Source organism: Geotrypetes seraphini, chromosome 3 (genome assembly GCF_902459505.1).
Source record: "Geotrypetes seraphini chromosome 3, aGeoSer1.1, whole genome shotgun sequence".
NCBI classification, from domain to species: Eukaryota; Metazoa; Chordata; class Amphibia; order Gymnophiona; family Dermophiidae; genus Geotrypetes; species Geotrypetes seraphini.
In genome coordinates this window covers 266,180,122-266,196,199 of record NC_047086.1, presented here as the reverse complement: position 1 = coordinate 266,196,199, position 16,078 = coordinate 266,180,122, and the positions used below count along the sequence as shown (strand labels likewise).

The following is a 16,078-nucleotide window of genomic DNA, read 5'->3' as shown; positions in this document are numbered from 1 at the left end:
AATTCTTCGTGCTGAAATTATTTTAGTTTGTAGTGGAGCATGCTCATCTAGTAATGTATTTATGGAGGAAATCCATTGTGTTAATAGATTTTCCACGTCAGTATTTTTTGTATCGGAGAAATCAAGCTTAAAAGATGAACAAATTAATTCTGGGGTGAGATTACTAAGGTCTCTGATACTAAATGTCCGATGTTCAGAGTGAGGCGTATTGTGAGAAATGGAGTATGATATAGAAATTAAAAAATGGTCAGACCATGGAACTGGCAATAAAGAGTTTACAATGTAGTTTGAAATTACGGAACTAGGAACTATAGCCATATCTAATATATGACCAGCTTGATGAGTTGGTTGAGTCAGTAAAGGATGTAGGTCTAAGTAGTTAATTTGAGAAAGTATAGTTTTGGTGTGATTGTTAGTAAGATCATCGAAGTGAATGTTGAAATCTCCCAAAATGAATGGGTTTAGCGTAGAGGAACCAAAGTCAAAGAGAAGAGATTGGAGATGGTTAAGAATATCAGTGTTAATTGGTGGTGGTATATATAATAAAAGTATATCTGTTTTTGGTCTAGTTTGAATGGAAATTTGTAAATATTCGATGTGAGTGTTTAAGGAGGAGTCAATTTTATTTATTGAAAGGGAATCATGATAAATAGTTGCTAAACCTCCGCCTCTTTTATTGCAACGATGATTAAAAATAAATGAAAAACCAGGTGGACAGGCAAAAGCAAGGTATGCTTCCTCACCTTCTGAAAGCCATGTTTCAATTAGACATAGGATATCAATATACAATTGCATAAAAACATATTAAAACATATAAAAACAAGGGATACTGGATAAAATCCAAGTGACATAATAAAGCACAGATAAAATGTTTGGACCTACTTCAAACAATAGGAAAGTGGGGAAGAACTACAATAGTTATAGAAAAGTGCAACATAAAAGGAAAGTACAATAGGTTAGGGTAAAAAGTAACAGTCACTAGAGAAGGAGGTGAAGTTGGAAAATGTACATTTCATCCTTCTGCAACACAGCTCGCAATTTGGAGAATATTACCTATAGTCAGGACTCCTAGACACATCTACCAGAAAGATTATCAAGGTAAGACCCTAATCTTCTGCTCTCCCTTTCAATCTGTTAAGAATTCTGCTGCATGCCTCATATTCCGCCAGTGTCATTATACTCATATCACCCCTCTTCTCAAGCCACTTTTTTGACTCCCTGTCTGTTTCTTCATACAGTTCAAACTCCTCTTATTGACCTACTCCTCTTATTGACTCTGCAGCTCCTCAGTATCTCCTCTCTTCCTATACTCTACTCTGGGAACTTCATTCATCTGTACCCTTCTCTCAGCCAACTCCCAACTGTATCCCTTCTACTTTGCTGCACTATATGCCTGGAACAAACTGCCTGACTCAATATGTCAGGCTCCATATCTAGCAGTATTCAAATCCATGCTAAAAGCCCACTTTTTTGAAGCTGCTTTCAAGTCCTAACTCCAATCCACTTGTAAAGCACCCATATCTGTTTGTCATTCCTTCCTTAGTCCCCCTACCCTATCTACCTTTGTAATTTCCTAACTGAGCAGTGTGTATAGATTCACCTCAAAATTGGATTACTGTAACATTGTTTGCTTGGGGACCTCAAATAGGAATCTGAAAAGATTACAAACTTTGCAGAATACTGCAATAAAAGTTCTAGGCTTTAAAAAAAAATTTGATAGGGTAACTAACACCTCTTTATTTGCAATATCATTGGCTACCCATTCGTCATAGAATTCAATTTAAAGCTCTATTCGTTGCGCATAGAGCAGGGGAGGCAACTCCAGTCCTCGAGGGCCGGAATACAGTCGGGTTTCAGGATATCCCCAATGAATATGCATTGAAAGCAGTGCATGCAAATAGATCTCATGCATATTCATTGGGGAAATCCTGAAAACCTGACTGGATTCTGGCCCTCGAGGACCGGAGTTGTCCACCCTGGCATAGAGTTTTCTATTCTCTACAGCCTGCTTATTTACATTGTCTCCTCTGTCCATCTGTTTGTTAATTCCTTTGAAGAAATGCAATAAGTTCGTTAGGCACGATCTCCCCTTACAGAAACCATGTTGGCTGGTTAACAAACTTCTGATAACCAGCCAACATGGTTTCTGCAAGGGGAGATCGTGCCTAACGAACTTATTGCACTTCTTTGAAGGAATTAACAAACGGATGGACAGAGGAGATCCCATAGACATCATATATCTAGATTTCCAAAAAGCCTTTGACAAGGTGCCCCATGAACGCCTACTCCAGAAACTGAAGAATCATGGGGTGGAAGGAGATGTACATAGATGGATCGGAAACTGGTTGGTGGGTAGGAAACAGAGGGTAGGAGTGAAGGGCCACTACTCGGACTGGAGGAGGGTCACGAGTGGTATCCCGCAGGGCTCGGTGCTTGGGCCGCTGCTATTTAATATATTTATAAATGATCTAGAAACAGGGATGAAGTGTGAGATAATAAAATTTGCCGACGGATATGGCGTTACTCGAGAGGGTTCAGAGGAGAGCGACACGTCTGATAAAAGGTATGGAAAACCTTTCATATGCTGAGAGATTGGAGAAACTAGGACTCTTTTCCCTGGAGAAGAAGAGACTTAGAGGGGATATGATAGAGACTTACAAGATCATGAAGGGCATAGAGAGAGTAGAGAGGGACAGATTCTTCAAACTTTCGAAAAATAAGAGAACAAGAGGGCATTCGGAAAAGTTGAAAGGGGACAGATTCAAAATGAATGCTAGTAAGTTTTTCTTTACCCAACGTGTGGTGGACACCTGGAATGCGCTTCCAGAGAGCGTAATAGGGCAGAGTACGGTACTGAGGTTCAAGAAAGGATTGGACAATTTCCTGCTGGAAAAAGGGATAGAGGGGTATAGATAAAGGATTACTGCACAGGTCCTGGACCTGTTGGGCCGCCACGTTAGCGGGCTGCTGGGCACGATGGACCTCAGGTCGGACCCAGTGGAGGCATTGCTTATGTTCTTATGTTCGATTCCTTGCTCGCCACTAAGAACCTTGAGATCTTTTCAAGATAATATAATGGTAATACCCTCTGTTTATAGAGCTAGGTGGGAGTTTACTCGAAAGAAAGCATTCTACTTTGCAGTTCCAAATTCATGGAACACCATGTGACACGAGAGTTGAGATTAGAGGCAAATTTAAAATCTTTCAAAATTATATTAAAAACAGTTTTTAAAAAGAAGCATTCAGGCAAGACTTATGGGATTGACTTATTACTCATATATTCTAAGGGCTCCTTTTACTAAGCTGCGATAGCAGTTTTAGCGTATGCGCTAGATACTAATGCCAGCATTGAGCTGTCGTTAGTTCTAGCCACATAGCGCGGGCTTAGTGCATGTGTGCGGCAATTCTGTATGCGCTAAAAATGCTATTGCAGCTTAGTAAAAGAAGCCCTAAATGTTCTAAATCTTCAGTCAGCAGTCTGGTGAAATTTTAAAGCTCAATGGTATTTTTATGATTTTATTTAGGAGTGAATGCTTTTTGGTATGGTTGTTGTTTGTATAGTTAGATTTATCCTGCTCAATAATGGAGCTTCTTAGTATGTTTGCTGTTTGTATGGGTCAGGACTATCCTATCTAATAATAGAGTTCTTTTTTTATTATTATCAATAATTATTTATTTTTACTTTTATTGTATTCTGTAAACCGCTTGGTCAAGTGAAATGAATGAGCGGTATAACAAGATTAATAAACCATAGCCATAAACCAGCTGTTTTGTCCTGTCTGTCAGAATTAAATTGTAAGCTTTTTTTTGCAGGAAGTATCTCTTGCATGTTTAATGTACAGTGCTGCGTGCATCTGGTAATAATTGAATATCATGTTAATCGATATGAAGGAATGATTTTTTGTAAACATTAAATCAATGAAGTAGAAACACATAGATAAGGTAGACAGGGACAGATTCTTCAGACTGTGGGGAACAACAAGTACAAGGGGGCACTCGGAGAAACTGAAAGGGGATAGGTTTAGAACCAATGCCAGGAAGTTCTTCTTCACCCAGAGAGTGGTGGACACATGGAACGCACTCCCGGAGGTAGTGGTGGGACAGAAGACACTACAGGGATTCAAAGAAGGTTTGGATAAATTCTTGAAGGAAAAGGGGATTGAGGGATACAGATAGAAGTAAGGTTGGTTTTTTTAGGGCAGGGAACACTTGACAGGTCATGGACCTGATGGGCCGCCGCGGGTGCGGACCGCTGGGTGCGATGGACCTCTGGTCTGATCCCGGTGGAGGCAACTTCTTATGTTCTTACATGATGAAAGCAATAGTAACATAGCAAATAATGAGTAATTACTTTATATGCATTTACAATATTTTACTTATTTGCCAATAAATTATTTTAAAGAAATATATTGTTAGTCTAATGAAAAGATTAAATAATTTGTGTTTATTGCCCTTTTTTTCAACATGTTAGAATATTACAAATGATGCATTTTGCTGGGGCATTTGGAAAAATTAAATTATTATATTCATTTCTCCTCCTTGTAGAATAAAATAGAAAAAGAAAAGGAGAAGTTGGAGAAGAATGAAATATGCTTTTCAAAAATTTACAAGCCAAGATGCTTTCTAAAACCTTTACTTCATACCATCACATCAAAAAGCAAGTCTGAACTTGAAATCTGTGATACCAAAAACTCTGAACAAGCCCCAGTCACTTCTGTAAGAATCAGTTCTATCTCTAATGGACTGCAAGGTACTAAAAACAAAAGTCTGGTAATAATTAATTGTTTAACAGTGATACATGTAAATTTCTTCCCAGCAAATCGTAGAACTTAGTATAATGACAAGTATTGTTAAAAACTTACTTTGATTTTTCAACTTCCTTATTGTGTTTCAGAAGACACCAGAATGAGCTGGTGGAATATAACATTAGCTGAGCCTAGTCACCTGTGAGGAGTAATTACAGATTAAGGGGGGGGGGATAAGAAACAGGTGCTGTGGGTCAGGGGAATAAGGATTTTGTTGATGGTTGTGAAGGAGGAGATAAAGGGTTAAGGGAGCTGTAAGTGCACATGTGATTGGTTGAGGTAAATGAGGAGATTGGGGGAGGTATGACTTTATGATTGGTTAGGTGGTTTGGCAGTTTAGAGGGATGGTGTGATGTAAAATGATTTTACTGTTTATAGGGAAGCTTAATTTGGATAATATTAATTTCTTTGATGGTTCTGTGTTGGTATGGGGTCGTCGGTGAGTACTGGGGAGGGGAATAAATTGGGGAGCTTAGGTTTGGTAATTGTTGGCTCACAATTCACTTACTGTGCTGAATTTGCAGAAGCAGTGGGTTTAGCATTTCTTAGAGTTTGTTGTTGAGGCCGGCGGTTTTGGTGAGCTTGCTGTCTGGGGGTTCACTTTGCTGAACTGTTTAGTCAGAACCACTGAGCCCTGTTCCTTGCTGCGGTGTCTGGCGTGGAGGGGACCGAGGTGGAAGAGAGCTCGCATTTGCTTGCATGGCGCGGCAATGTCAACACGTTTTATAGAGGGCAGGCTTCTCATTGGGACTCGGCTTTTGGGTGCTCACTCTGGACCTACCCAGCTTCCCACTCTTTTAACGCTGGCTCTCTGTCCAGAGCTTTTGGGCAGTTACTTTTACTTTTATAGTTTAGTAGCTGAGCAGGGGGGGGGGGGTTGGGTGCTGTTGGAGTGAGTCGTTTGTTTCACAGTACGGGGGGGGGGGGGGTCGGGTGCTGTGGGAGTGAGCCATTTGTGTCACAGTGTGTGTGTTGGTGGATGGGTGCTGTGGGAGTGAGCCGTTCGTTTCATAGTGTGGCATTGATGTTCTGCGTTTTACCGCTTGTCAGCAGCATGGGGCTTCAGGATGGAGCAATAGCAGTGCTCGAGGTAGGGTTTTTTGTTTCATAGGTGAGATGTGTGGGGGTGTGTTTGAAAGAAGGAAAAATGATTAATGTAGTGCAGGTGGATTACTCTTTTGTGTTTGTGGAATGGTGACAGGGTTATGTTAGGTAAAGTTGGACTACAGAGGGAATTACGGATAATCATACTCATTGAGCGGGTGGTGAGTTGAGTTTCATTTGAAAGGAAGCTCTGGAATGAAAGAGAATATGGTGAAGTTGAGAGGTGATGGGCTCAGGATTACACTAGGGAGGTGCTTTTTAGAGAAAGGGTGATAAATGTGGGGAGAAGTCTCCTGGAGAGAGTGGTGGAGACAGAGACTGTGTTTGCCTTCAAGAAGGCAGTGGAAGGGCACTTGGGGTCTCTTGAAAAGAGGATGAGATGATGGTTGCTGCGAATGGGCAGATTAGATAGGCCATTCGGCCTTTAGCTGTCATGTTTCTCTGTTTTCTGTTCTGAAGAAAGCAAGGTTACTAGTGGTGTACCTCAGGTTATCCCAGGACAAGCAGGTAGTATATTCTCAACATATGGGTGACGTCATCCACAGAGCCCCGATACGGACAGGTTCACAAGCAGACTTGCTTGAAGAACTTTTAGAAAGTTCGCGACTGCTGCAACGCGCATGCGCACGTGCCTTCCCGCCCGATGTAGGGTGCACATCTCCTCAGTTCTAAGTTTTCCACAGAGCAAAGAAGCCCTCGTTTTAAAGCTCTGCGTGAGAGTTACCATATTTTCACGCATATAACGCGCGCGTTATACGCGTTTTTACCTACCGCGCATACCCCTCGCGCGTTATATGCGTGAGCGCGGTATACAAAAGTTTTAAAACATAGTTCCCACCCCGCCCGACGCCCGATTCACCCCCCCCCCCAGCAGGACTGCTCGCACCCCCACCCCGAACGACCGCTCGCACGCGCTCCCACCCGCACCCGCATCCACGATCGGAGCAAGAGGGAGCCCAAGCCCTCTTGCCCGGCCGACTCCCCGACGTCCGATACATCCCCCCCCCCGGCAGGACCACTCGCAACCCCACCCCGAACGACCGCTCGCACGCGCTCCCCACCCGCACCCGCATCCACGATCGGAGCAAGAGGGAGCCCAAGCCCTCTTGCCCGGCCGACTCCCCGACGTCCGATACATCCCCCCCCCCCCGGCAGGACCACTCGCACCCCCACCCCGAACGACCGCTCGCACGCGCTCCCACCCGCACCCGCATCCACGATCGGAGCAAGAGGGAGCCCAAGCCCTCTTGCCCGGCCGACTCCCCGACGTCCGATACATCCCCCCCCCCCGGCAGGACCACTCGCACCCCCACCCCGAAGGACCGCCGACTTCCCGACAATATCGGGCCAGAAGGGAGCCCAAACCCTCCTGGCCACGGCGACCCCCTAACCCCACCCCGCACTACATTACGGGCAGGAGGGATCCCAGGCCCTCCTGCCCTCGACGCAAACCCCCCTCCCCCCCAACGACCGCCCCCCCCCAGAACCTCCGACCGCCCCCCAGCCGACCCGCGATCCCCCTGGCGACCCCCACGACCCCCCCACCCCCCTTCCCCGTACCTTTGGTAGTTGGCCGGACAGACGGGAGCCAAACCCGCCTGTCCGGCAGGCAGCCAACGAAGGAATGAGGCCGGATTGGCCCATCCATCCTAAAGCTCCGCCTACTGGTGGGGCCTAAGGCGCGTGGGCCAATCAGAATAGGCCCTGGAGCCTTAGGTCCCACCTGGGGGCGCGGCCTGAGGCACATGGGCCCAACCCGACCATGTGCCTCAAGCCGCGCCCCCAGGTGGGACCTAAGGCTCCAGGGCCTATTCTGATTGGCCCACGCGCCTTAGGCCCCACCAGTAGGCGGAGCTTTAGGATGGATGGGCCAATCCGGCCTCATTCCTTCGTTGGCTGCCTGCCGGACAGGCGGGTTTGGCTCCCGTCTGTCCGGCCAACTACCAAAGGTACGGGGAAGGGGGGTGGGGGGGTCGTGGGGGTCGCCAGGGGGGTCGCGCGTCGGCTGGGGGAGCGGTCGGAGGTTCTTGGGGGGGGGGGGCGGTCGTTGGGGGGGGGGGGGGTTTGCGTCGAGGGCAGGAGGGCCTGGGATCCCTCCTGCCCATAATGTAGTGCGGGGTGGGGTTAGGGGGTCGCCGTGGCCAGGAGGGTTTGGGCTCCCTCCTGGCCCGATATTGTTGGGGAGTCGGCGGTCCTTCGGGGGGAGGGATGTATCGGACGTCGGGGGGGGGGGCATCAGGCTTTCAGGATGGGGACAGACCTTCAAGGGGGGACAGTGCACGGAAGTCAGGGGGGGTGAACGGAGAGTTGGAAAGTCAGGGCGGGCGAAAGGAGCGTCGGGCAGCATGCGCGGTATACCCGTGAGCGCGGTATACCAAAGTTTTTGTACATATCATCGTGATTTCTGCGCGCTATACCCGTGTGCGCGTTTTATACGGGTGCGCGTTATTTGCGTGAAAATACGGTAGTTCAAACTTGTGCCTTCTCTTCACCACTGTTCGTGAACTTATTTTCTTTTTACAGGGTCGTAGTGTAACATTTTTTTAAAAAAGTAGTTTTCTTGTTTATTTTTCGTAGTGTCACGGCCTCAGCCTGCGGACTTCGATTTTACCACAGCCGTTTTTCAATCCATGTCTCGGCCAGTCACAGGGTTCAAGAAGTGTAGCCAGTGTCAATGCAAAATTTCTATCACTGACCCACATAAATGGTGTGTGCAGTGTTTAGGACCTGATTGTTGTCTGGAATCATGTGCTCGCTGTGCTACACTTCAAAATCGAGCCCTTAAATGTCGTCAAGTTCAACTTGAGAGAATCTTCGGGGGTATGTATCTTTCCTCAGCTAAAGCCTCGACCCCGATAGCGCCCTCGACCTCGACTCCGTTGAAGTCTTCTGTGGGGCTTAAACCTTCAACCTTGACCTCGTTAAAGCCTTCCTCGATGGGGAAATTCTCATAAGAACATAAGAAACGCCTTCACCGGATCAGACCCTAGGTCCATTTAGTCCGGCGACCCGCACAATCGGAGGCCAAGCCAGGTGCTCCCTGATGGAGACCTTGATTACCCGTATCCCTCAATGTGATTTGCAAGAAGGTGTGCATCCAACTTGCGCTTGAATCCCAGAATGGTAGTCTCCGTCACAACCTCCTCCAGTAGAGCATTCCAAGCGTCCACCACTCGCTGTGCGAAACAGAACTTTCTGACATTTGTCCTGAGCCTGCTGCCCCTCAGCTTCAGTCCATGACCTCTTGTCCGTGTCACATTTGACAATGTGAATAACGATGTTTCTTGCTCTATTTTGTCGAATCCTTTTAGTATTTTAAAAGTCTCTATCATATCCCCTCGCAGTCTCCTCTTTTCGAGGGTGAACAGTCCTAGTTTTACGAGGCGTTCTTTGTAGCTCAAATTTTCCATACCTTTTACTAGCTTCGTGGCTCGCCTCTGGACCCTCTTCAGCAGGGTGATATCCTTCTTTAGGTATGGAGACCAGTGTTGGATACAGTATTCCAAGTGTGGTCTGACCATTGCTCTGTAAAGCGGCATTATGACGTCCGCCGATCTACTCGTGATCCCCTTCTTTATCATGCCCAACATCCTGTTTGCTTTCTTTGCCGCTGCTGCGCATTGAGCCAACAGCTTCAGGTTCCTGTTTATCAGTACCCCCAGGTCCCTTTCTTGTTCGCTTTTGCCCAATGTTACACCTAACATTTTATATTCATGTTCCTTATTTTTCCTACCCAGGTGCATCACCTTGCATTTGTCTATGTTAAACTCCATCTGCCACTTTTACGCCCATTCCTCCAGCTGGTTCAGATCCTTCTGGAGATCTTTGCTGTCCTTTTGTGACCCAACTGCCCGACATAGTTTTGTGTCATCTGCAAACTTGATTATATTACTTGTTGTTTCCTCTTCCAGGTCATTTATGAAGATATTGAATAAGATGGGCCCAAGAACCGAGCCCTGGGGCACGCCGCTAGTCACCCTCTCCCAGTCCGAGAATTTCCCATTTATGCTTACCCTCTGCAATCTGTTCTCCAGCCATTTGCCAATCCATCTGAGTACGTCCCCTTCTATTCCGTGACTTAGTAGTTTCCTCATAAGCCTTGCGTGCGGGACCTTGTTGAACGCTTTCCGGAAGTCTAAGTAAATTATATCCACCGGGTCTCCGCTATTGATTAGTTTGTTCACCTTCTCAAAAAATTGAAGTAAATTCGTCAAACATGACTTCCCCTTCCTGAAGCCGTGTTGACTAGCTCTTATCAGGTTATGATTTTCCAGATGTTGCACTATGCTATCCTTGATTAGTGCTTCAACCATCTTTCCAGGAACCGACGTAAGACTCACAGGTCTATAATTGCCCGGATCTCCTCTCGATCCTTTTTTGAAGATTGGGATGACATTCGTTATCTTCCAGTCATCTGGTATTTACCCGGTTCTAATTGACATGTTAGCTAGGGTTTGTAATAGTTCTCCAATTTCAATCTTAAGCTCCTTTAATACCATCCGGTCCAGGGGATTTGTCACTTTATAGTTTGTCAATCTGATAGTATATCTTTTCCAAATCCACATTCACTGTGGTGAGGCTATCCTCTATGTCTCCCTTGAATACCCTCCCTGTTTCTGGCATTGTTGTAGTGTCCTCATTGGTAAAGACAGAGGCAAAGAAATGAATTTAGCCTATCTGCAAACTGTTTGTCTTCTTTAATGCACCCTTTTCTTCCTTGGTCGTCGAGAAGGCCTATTGCCTCTCTTGCTGTTGTTTTCCCTTTTATATATCTAAAAAAGGGCTTGAAGTTTTTGGTTTCTTGCGCTATCTTTTCCTCATAGACCTTTTTAGCGTCTCTTACCGCTTTATGACACTTTTTCTGGTCGACCTTGTGACAGTTCCAGGCCTCCGTTGTTTTTTCACATTTCCATTTTTTAAACGAGTTCCTCTTTTCCCTCACTGAATCCTTCACCTCTTTTAGATAGCCAAGCTGGTTCTCCTTTGTTCTTGTTTCGCCTTCCTTTGGATATCTGCGGAATGTAGAGATTCTGTGCTTCGGTGATGGTGTTTTTTAGTAGTGACCGTGCCTGATCGACCGTTTGGATTTCGGCTTTCCTTTTCTTGAGCTGTTTATTAACCATGGCTTTCATGCTGTCATAATTCCCTTTTTTGAAGTTAAAGGTTGTGGTTTGGGTCTTGAATGGTTTCCCCTTTCCGATGCCAATTTTAAAATTGATCATGCTGTGATCGCTTGTCCCCAGCGGGGCCGTGACCTCAACATCTGCTGTCTTTCCAGTTATGCCATTCAGGACCAAGTCCAGGGTTGTGGTCCCTCTTGTCGGTTCTCCAACCATTTGTTCAAGGAAGCAGTCTCCTATCATCTCCAGGAACTTTGTTTCCCTACCACAGATTGAGGTTCCCAGATTCCAGTTTATCCCCGGGTTCCCAGATTCCTCAGGAAAGTCTGCTAAATCATCTCCTGAAGGGCTGTTATCCTCAGTGTCTCCATCAGGTAAGATATCTAAGCCAACTCTTCCTGAATCACAGCCCATGCCACCCTTAGAACCGGTGGTTCCGAGGCTGTACAATAAAAGGGTCTCAAAATTGAGGCAACACTCTTCCTCCAAGTCATATTCCTCGGAGTACCAGCTTCAGTGGTCTCGGTGCCGGTTTTACAGAATATGTTGGAAACTATTCTGCATCAGGAGTTTGGTAATATGCTTGCCAAATTGATTCCTGCCTCGACTCTGCTTTCTGCAGTCCAGCCTGAGCACTTAGCAGTAATACAAGGAGTTGAGTCCTTGAGAGTGCCTCGAGTCCCACCTACACACTCTATCCAAGGAGTCGAGTCCTTAAGTGTACCTCGAGGTCAGTCTGAACACTTTACAAGGAGCTGAGTCCTTGCAAGTGTCTCGACCTCGCTCTTCAACTTCCAGCCCTACCTCTCAACATAAGGCATTGCCGTCTTCAAGGCACAGGGCGAGGACATCAACATTCCACATCGAGGCTGGATTCAACATCACTGCCTCGTTCTTTGAGGCACAGTTCATCTCCTCATCATCTGTAGAGGCATTCATCGAGACCCAGGTCTTCTTCTTGAGACAGACCTAGTTTATTGAGGCATCGAGACTCTTTGAGACAACCAACTCCCTGTCGAGGAAAACTACTGTGAAACCTCACATTTGACAACCACTGCATTCTCGCCAGTCAAGTTCTTCTCCGACGATGTTTTCTTCACCAGCTGGTTCTTCAAAACGAAAACATTCTAATTCTACTCATTCCAGGAGTTGGACGTTCCTCTTCATTTTACCTCTGGATTCAGACCTTTGGTACCAATATTCCAGAGAGGCTTCACCTTCTTTCTCTGCTGTAAGAGGTACTTCTAGGGACTCTCATTCACCTGCACCTCAACATGGACATCCCTCCTTTGATCCGGTGTCTTTTACTAAGTTTCTAGGTCAAATGAGTAAAGATCTCAACATTACTTTGGAGTCTGACTCGAAGTACTCTAAAGAATATTTGAAAGAACTGGGTATGCCTAATCCTCCTAGAGATTATCTCAAATTACCCATGAATGCCATTCTCTCTGACTTTCAAAAGAAATCTGGATACACTATGTTCTGTTCCTGCAGTGCCAGCAAAGCTAGAATCCTATTATAAGATGGTTCCTTCTAAGGGATTTGAGAAGTCTCAACTATCACATCAATCTCTTCTCGTACAGTCTTCTCTAAAACGAACCAATCTTGCAAAATTTTATGCCACAGTTCCACCTGGCCAAGGGGGAAGGACCATGGACAAGTTTGACCATCAGCTATATCAAAATTCTATTATGACAAATAGGATTTTGAAATATAATTTTGTCTTCATCAGGTTTCAGGTTTATTTAAAAATTTGATATACCGCCTTATCAAAATTCAAAGCGGTTTTACATAATAAAAACAAAGAATAGTTTCAAGTTTCAAGTTTAATAAAATCTTTGATTAATCGCTTAAAGAGGGCATAAGTTAAAAACAAATTACAATTATTATTACAGACGATCAAACGCACAGACAAACATTAACATACTGATACAAAATGGAAAAGGGCAGAAATACATTTGTATAATGAAAAAGAGAGGGAGAAGGATCAAAACAAAAGGGAGGGGAACAAAAAATAAATAGTCTGGTACTTTGTAAAATAGGTTAAAATGAAGCATTTCTATAATTTTGTCTTCATGTCCTATCTGAAGCATTGGGTCAATACTATGCCTATGTTCTTTAAGTATCTACCTAAACATTGGCTTCCAGATTTTCAGCACATGCATCATACTTTAGGTCAACTTCGCATGCATATGGTTCAGGCTGCATATGATGCGATTGAAATGTCCTCCATGGTGACGGCATTCTCAGTGGCCATGCGTTGTCTAGCCTGGCTTCGCACTGTAGATATGGACCCAAATCTGCAGGATCATTTGGCCAACATTCCATGTCAGGGGAATGAATTATTTGACGACTCCATTGAGGCAGCTACAAAACACTTGTCAGAGCATGAGAAATCATTTGCCTGTATAATTCAGCCGAAGTCTTCCACTGCTAAGAGTTATAGGCCTTCTCCATCCTATCAGAGGCGTTATCCTCCGAAGTGGATGCTTTCTTCCAATCTCTTCAGAGGTTTACTGTTTCAAACGCCCCCTCATCAGAAGATCCTCACGACAGATTCCTCGATCTACGCTTGAGGGGCTCATCTTGATGGTCTCCGTTCTCAAAGGGCATTAGTCCAGCACAGATCGTCAGTGTCACATAAATCTGTTGGAACTCAGAGCGATTTTCAATGCTCTCAAAGCTTTTCAACGTCTTCTTCACGATCAAGTAGTCCTCATTTGTACAGACAATCAAGTCACCATGTACTGCGGCAACAAGCAGGGAGGAACAGGATCTCTTCCCCTGTGTGAAGAAGCTCAGAAGGTTTGAAATTGGGTAATTTTTCACAATATCTTTCTGAAAGCTGTCTACATTCAAGGAGAGAAAAAGTTCCTGACGGACAAATTGAGTTGTCTTCTACAGCCTCATGAATGGACACTCAATTTCTCGCCTCTCCATCACATTTTTTCTCAGTGGGGACTCCCCAAGTAGATCTCTTTGAGTCTCTTTGCGTCTCGCCACAACAATAAACTGCTATTACATTGTACAAGCCTGTGTACTCAGGTTTCCGAGGCCTATAGCTTTTACTACTGCACTGAGACTACATCAAAAATTATTAAATAGTTTAAGTAGTCTTATATGGGCTTTTTTGCTTTATTGACTAACTCATTTTGTAACCCACCATTTTGTAACCCACAACCTTGGTTCTCCTTTCTATTTCAACTCAGCAGCAGGGAGCCACTACTTCTACCAGTTTTTCCGTCTCTGCTTACACAGAGTCAGGGGTCTCTGCTTCATCCCAACCTGCAGTCTCTGCACCTGACATTTTGGTACCTTTCAACGTAACTGCCAATTTCCAGTTCTCTCAATCTGAAGCAGACATTTTAGAGGCTTCCAGAAAGCCTATTACTAGACAATATTACAACCAGAAATTGACTAGTTTTTCTGCTTGGTGCGCCCTTCTCACAAGGAGCCTCAATCTACCTCCTTGTCTCCCGATTTAGATTACCTGTTGCATTTATCACAATCAAGCCTCAATTCCAAATCCATTAGAGTCCATCTCAGTGTAATTGCTGCCACTAGAGGGGAAACCCCTCTCTGCTCATCCTGTAGTTTCCAGATTCATGAAAAGACTTCTCAATGTTAAACCACCTCATAAACCACCTCCAGTGGTTTGGGATCTCAATGTGGTTCTTGCTCAATTGATGAAACCTCCATTTGAACCAATGTCTTCAGCTCATCTGAAATATCTCACTTGGAAAGTGGTTTTTCTCATTGCTCTCACGTCTGCTCGCAGAGTCACTGAGTTTTAGTAGCGGACCCTCGTTTCACAGTATTCCATCATGACAAGATGGTCCTCCATACTCATCCTAAATTCTTATCAAAAGTTGTTTCAGAATTTCATCTCAATCAATCTATTGTACTTCTAGTGCTTTTTCCAAAGCCTCATTCTCACCCAGGAGAAACAGCTCTTCATACTCTAGACTGCAAGTGTGCTTTGGCTTTCTACTTACAAAGAACTAAGCCACAAAGATCTTCTCCTCAACTTTTTGTCTCCTTCGATCCAAATAAGTTGGGCCATCCAGTTTCCAAGAGAACCATTTCCAACTGATTGGCTGCTTGCATCTCTTTCTGCTTTGCTCAGGCTGGACTGCATCTAGAGGGTCGAGTCACAGCCCATAAAGTTAGAGCCATGGCAGCATCTGTAGTTTTCCTTAAGATCTGCTCCTATTGAGGAAATCTGCAAAGCTGCCACTTGGTCCTGATTCATACATTCACCTCTCATTATTGTCTGGATTCTTTTACCAGACGGGATAGCCACTTTGGCCAGGCAGTATTACAAAATTTATTCTCCTGAATTTCCAACACTCCCACCATCCCATTCTGGTTAGCTTGGAGGTCACCCATATGTTGAGAATATGCTGCCTGCTTGTCCTGGGATAAAGCACAGTTACTTACCGTAACAGGTGTTATCCAGGGACAGCAGGCAGATATTCTCACAACCCACCCACCTCCCCTGGTTGGCTTCTTAGCTAGCTATCTGAACTGAGGAGACGTGTGCTCTACGTCGGGCGGGAAGGCACTCGTGCATGTGAGGTGCGACAGTCATGAACTTTCTAAAAGTTCTTCAAGCAAGTCTGATTGTGAAGCTGTCTGCATCCAGTCTCCGTGGATGACGTCATCCATATGTTGAGAATATCTGCCTGCTGTCCCTGGATAACACCTGTTACGGTAAGTAACTATGCTGTTTGTTGCTTGGGTCTATTCTTTTAACATTTAACATTTTGTAAGCAAACTTGCTGAAGGGCTGTTAGGTCAGAATTATCTCTTGCAGATGATGCCAACATATGTAATTGAGTAGCCACCTCTAATGGGACTGAGTGGGAAATTTTGGGAAAAGGACCTAAGGACGCAATGCAGATGCCCAGGGCCAAGGACATTGAACAAGGGCACTGTAAAAGAGAGCTCAGGGCTGAGTGGGAATTTTTTGAAGAAGGACCTATGGACAAATTGCAGGGCGCAAATTGCAGGGCGCAAAACTAGGGCGCAAATGAAATTGGCAATCAG

At 45.0% G+C, this 16,078-nt stretch overlaps 1 protein-coding gene across 7 annotated transcripts in view; it reads left to right on the top strand.

Moving 5' to 3' along the window:
- ARID4B (AT-rich interaction domain 4B) overlaps positions 1 to 16,078 on the top strand; it is an 852,780-nt gene that overhangs the window by 690,645 nt on the left and 146,057 nt on the right. For all 7 annotated transcript variants that reach the window (XM_033937320.1, XM_033937318.1, XM_033937319.1 and 4 more), the window contains one exon: positions 4,546 to 4,750. In XM_033937320.1, coding sequence (XP_033793211.1) covers positions 4,546 to 4,750 — 205 coding nt within the window. The remainder of the gene's footprint in view (positions 1 to 4,545; positions 4,751 to 16,078) is intronic.